This window comes from Bubalus bubalis, chromosome X (genome assembly GCF_019923935.1).
Source record: "Bubalus bubalis isolate 160015118507 breed Murrah chromosome X, NDDB_SH_1, whole genome shotgun sequence".
In the NCBI taxonomy this organism is placed as follows: domain Eukaryota; kingdom Metazoa; phylum Chordata; class Mammalia; order Artiodactyla; family Bovidae; genus Bubalus; species Bubalus bubalis.
In genome coordinates, this window is record NC_059181.1 from 21,776,377 (window position 1) to 21,780,924 (window position 4,548).

At 44.3% G+C, this 4,548-nt stretch overlaps 1 protein-coding gene across 1 annotated transcript; it reads right to left on the minus strand.

Annotated features, from left to right (window-relative positions):
* Positions 1–576: 576 nt before the first annotated feature.
* Positions 577–3,330, minus strand: LOC112582213 (probable ATP-dependent RNA helicase DDX53). The gene is made up of 2 exons (XM_044937571.1): positions 3,172–3,330; positions 577–2,935 (listed from the first exon to the last, which is right to left on the minus strand). The coding sequence occupies exon 2, from the start codon at positions 2,926–2,928 to the stop codon at positions 817–819; it is 2,112 nt and encodes a 703-aa protein (XP_044793506.1). The 5' UTR covers positions 2,929–2,935; positions 3,172–3,330; the 3' UTR covers positions 577–816.
* Between the last annotated feature and the right edge of the window lie 1,218 nt (positions 3,331–4,548).

A 4,548-nucleotide genomic window follows, 5' to 3' on the forward strand; every position in this document is an offset into this window, starting at 1 on the left:
GATAAAGGGCACAATAAATGGAATGTGCTTGAATCATCCCCAAACCATCCCCACCCCCATGTCGCCCATCCATGGAAAAATTGTCTTATTGGTTCCTGGTACCTAATGAATTTTTTAAAAGTAGAGAATGATAGTGGAGATAGTTTTAGGAATTCTGTCACCAACCACTGCGGGCAAATAAAATATTTTGACTGGGTTAAGCTTGGTGAAAACTAGTTTCCAATTCAGTACAACTATTTTAAAGCAAGAAAAGCACCATTGTTATTGTCTACCAAGTCTTTTTGAGAAGACACAGCTGGACATGGCAGGCTATAAAAGAAAGCCGACTTTAACAAACACATAACACTCTCTCATTTTCAACGCACTTTTGATTTTATTAAGGAACATACATTGAAAGTTTAGTGGTATGGTTTAAGAATTAGCTAAATGTCCTGTAACTGACAGTATGTTCCCAATACTTCCTTAGGTAACTTGAGTACTGCGTAACTTGAACATATCTCGGATCTTCTGGTAGCTACAATTTTTCAAGTTGTAGACATGATAAAACTTGATCTTAGATCTTCTTGTAGGTACACCTTTTCAAGGTGGGAGACATCAGTAAAATTCAATCTTGGATCTTCTCTTAGGTTCAACTTGTCAAGGTGGAAACATCAATTAAACTCAGTCTTGGATATTCTTGTAGGTACAATTTTTCAAGGTGCAGATGTTAATAAATCCAATTCTTAGATATTCTAGTAGGTGAAATTTTTCAAGGTGTGGATGTTAATAAAACTCAGTGCATTTTTCCTGAGATTTCTTTGATCTTTTTCCTATCTCCTAGTTTTGCTTACGCTTCTTAAACCGATCAGCCATTGATCGGAGTTTGGGTGGCACAATCTGGTTGGCTCTTTGGAGAATTTTAATCAACTCATCGGCAATTTTCCAATCATGTTGGGTCACAAGGGTGATTGATTCACCTGTTTTCCCTGCTCTTCCAGTGCGTCCAACTCGGTGTACATATTCTTCAATATTGCGTGGAAAATTGTAATTATATACGTGTGTGACATCACTGACATCAAGACCTCTGGCTGCTAAATCGGTAGCGATCAGTATTTTCACTCGCCCACTTCTGAAGTCCTCTAATGCTTGGTCTCGATCACTCTGTTCCCTGTCACCATGCAGGGACTGGACAGGTATTCCTCGAATACTTAAATCACTTGACAAGTCATCAGCCACAAGTTTTCTGCTGACAAACACGATGACTTTGTCTTTGGGTGACAGACTCTGTAGGAATTCTTGCATCAGAGATCGTTTTTCCTCTTCAGTGGTAACAATTATGTTTTGCTTCACAGTATTTACAGTAACTAGATCCAGAGTACCAACATAAACAATCATAGGCTGTTTCAAATAAGACTGGGCCAATCTACGGGTAGAGTCTGGCCAAGATGCGCTTGTCATAACAGTCTGTCTATCTGGGCGCACATCTAATAAGATCTTCATTATTTGGTGTTCAAACCCCAGATCCAGCATTTTATCTGCCTCATCCAAGACCAAGTAGGTTATGCTTCTTAGGTTGACAAAATTATTCATTTGTAGATCATTCAGTCTTCCAGGTGTTGCAATAATGATGTCTACACCTTCGGTAACATCTTGTATTTGTCCTTTTCTGTTTCCACCACCATATATACAAACACTTTTAAGACCTTTATATAAGTACTTAGAGCATTCAGCTTCTACTTGCAGAGCTAATTCTCTAGTGGGTGTAAGGACTAGCATGCCAGGTCCATTCCTTTGCTTTCTGGATACTGGTTGAGAATGTATATGTATAAACCCAGGCATTAAATAGGATAGTGTTTTGCCTGTTCCAGTTTGCGCAATCCCTATAAGATCTATTCCTTGTAGAATTACTGGCCATGCCTGAGACTGAATTGGCGTTGGCTTTTGAAAACCAGCTCTCCTAATGCTTTGCATAATCTCAGGATATTGTTGGAAAGCATCTTCGAATGTACAGGTGGGCTTGGGTATGGGACGTTTCTCACCCTCTGTCAAGTCATCACACGTTATGTTGAAATTTTCCTTTCTCCAAATTTCCACTTGGGCTTCAGACAATGAGTGTGTTGCTTGGGATTCTATGTATACGTTTTTCTTAATTGGTGGTAAATCTGCCCATTTTCTTTTCTTCCACTCTACCACTCCAGCTTTTACTTGATCCCAGTCTATCCGTGGCTGAGCTGCTCTAGCAGTGACATCTTTTGGCTGGGCGGCTCTGGGCTTGTCATCTCTGGGCTGGGCCACTATGGCCGCATAGTCTCTAGGCTGGGCCATTCTGGTGTCTTTGGCCTGAGCCTCTCTGGCTGCGTGGTCTCTGTCCGCATCCTTGTCTCTGGGCTGGGAAGCTCTGGAGGCAGTTTCTCTGGGCTGGGCCCCTCTGGTGGTGTTGTCGTCTTCAGCCTGGGCCTCTCTGGCCACGTCGTCTCCTGGCTGGGCCCTTCTGACGGCATTGTTATCTCCGGGCTGGGCCACGATGGCCGCATAGTCTCTAGGCTGGGCCATTCTGGGGTCTTTGGCCTGAGCCTCTCTGGCTGCGTGGTCTCTGTCCGCATCCTTGTCTCTGGGCTGGGAAGCTCTGGAGGCAGTTTCTCTGGGCTGGGCCCCTCTGGTGGTGTTGTCGTCTTCAGCCTGGGCCTCTCTGGCCACGTCGTCTCCTGGCTGGGCCCTTCTGACGGCATTGTTATCTCCGGGCTGGGCCACGATGGCCGCATAGTCTCTGGGCTGGGTTGCTTTGGTGGTGTCATCTTTGGGCTGAGTGGCTCTGGTGGTGTTATTTCTGCTCCAGCCTCTCTCGGCAAAAGCTTGAGAGGCATGACTATCAACACTGCATTCTGAACTGTAGGTTCTTTCTTGTTTCTTAACAAGAGTTTCTATAGCCGCTTTGGCCTTGGCCTTCATGTCTTTCCTGCCAAAAATTTTTACCTCAGCTTCAGGACCACCTTTTACGATCTGTATTTTTGTACTGGTAGAATCCTGGATATCTTTTATATTTGATCCCCCACGACCAATCACCGCACCAATCATGCTGCTCTTGATAAGAAAGCAGAGTGGTGGTTCTCGGTAATTGGACGCCCTAGACTCTGCGCGGCCAGAGGTGTGGCTCCGGCCCCAGCCTCTGCTATCCCGGCCATCCCGACTGACCTGGCGATCTCGCAGATCTCTCAAAGTAGGTTCTATCATCTTCTGCTCTGGCGCCCACGCCATTTGTGGGCAATAGTAAAGTAAGTGCTGGCCTCTCGTCTAACTTGGGCTGGAAAAAGAGGTATTATCTGGCTCCTTTCTCATCTCCTCCGGCTGGAGACCAACTGACAGCCAGCTGGTCTGCAGCTATACTGCTGTTGCCTAGGAAGTTTGTCTTTGATATAGTGTCAGTTGGGGCGGGGCTTTGGATAGGCTGACCAATCACAGGGCTGGGCCTACTGTGAGGTAAGCAGGTGCCTGTGAGGCAAAATTTAAAGCAACAGTCACTCTCAGGGGCTGACCATATGGTTCATCAGAGGACACAAGCCTAAAAGCAGTTAGTTCAGGCTTCATAGAGATTTTACTGACTCTAAGGAATGGGTTCCAGTTGAAAATTTATTTGGGGCCCCGAAACATATCAGTAAACTTACTGCTGAAAGTTCACCACAAATTGCAAGCTTTGGATGTTTGCATGTACTTTATTTAACCTGGGGAAACCTCATTACAGACATTTTACATTCTACCCTTTTGGAAGGGCTCAAAGGAAATAGAAGTTTGCTGTAGAAGGGAGCTGAAAGGGAATACTTACAGGTAGTGGTCAGCAGTAACAGGCTTGCACTATTGTTTGTGTCCTGGGTAAGGAGGAAATTTCAAGGATTAGTTTTGTGAACTTGAATGGCACTGACCCACTTCAGCAATACCTGGGAAGTGAAATGGAGTTGTCAGCATAAAGAGAGAGGACCAGTTCTTGCATCTCTCCACTTAATTATAGATTTTTATCCAATCAGTACAATATGCCAAGAAATCCCCAATTATTTTTTTTAATTAAGGGCAAAGCACTTGGGTTACAGGAAGAGAAGGAGAGGAGAGAAATGTTTTGCTGACTTTCTTCATCCTTTAGAAAATACTCGCTCTTTACTTTTTTTTTTTTAATTGAATTTTCAAACTCGGGTGGAAAAGCCAAGACGGTCCATCAGTTCCTCTCTCCTTATTCCCTTCTGTGTGAAAAGACTTTTGAAGAATTCCTTGTATTCAAGAGAAGATTCCCATTGTTTTTGGCTATGTATTTCCATTCAGTTCAGTTCAGTAACTCAGTCATGTCCAACTGTTTGTGACCCCATGGACTGCAGCAAGCCAGGCTTCCCTGTCCATCACCATCTTCCAGAGTTTACTCAAACTCATGTCCATCAAGTTGGTGATGCCATCCAACCATCTCATCCTCTGTTGTCCCCTTCTCCTCCCACCTTCAGTCTTTCCCAGCATCAGGGTCTTTTCCAGTGAGTCAGTTCTTTGCATCAGATGGCCAAAATATTGGAGCTTCAGCTTCAGCATCAGTCC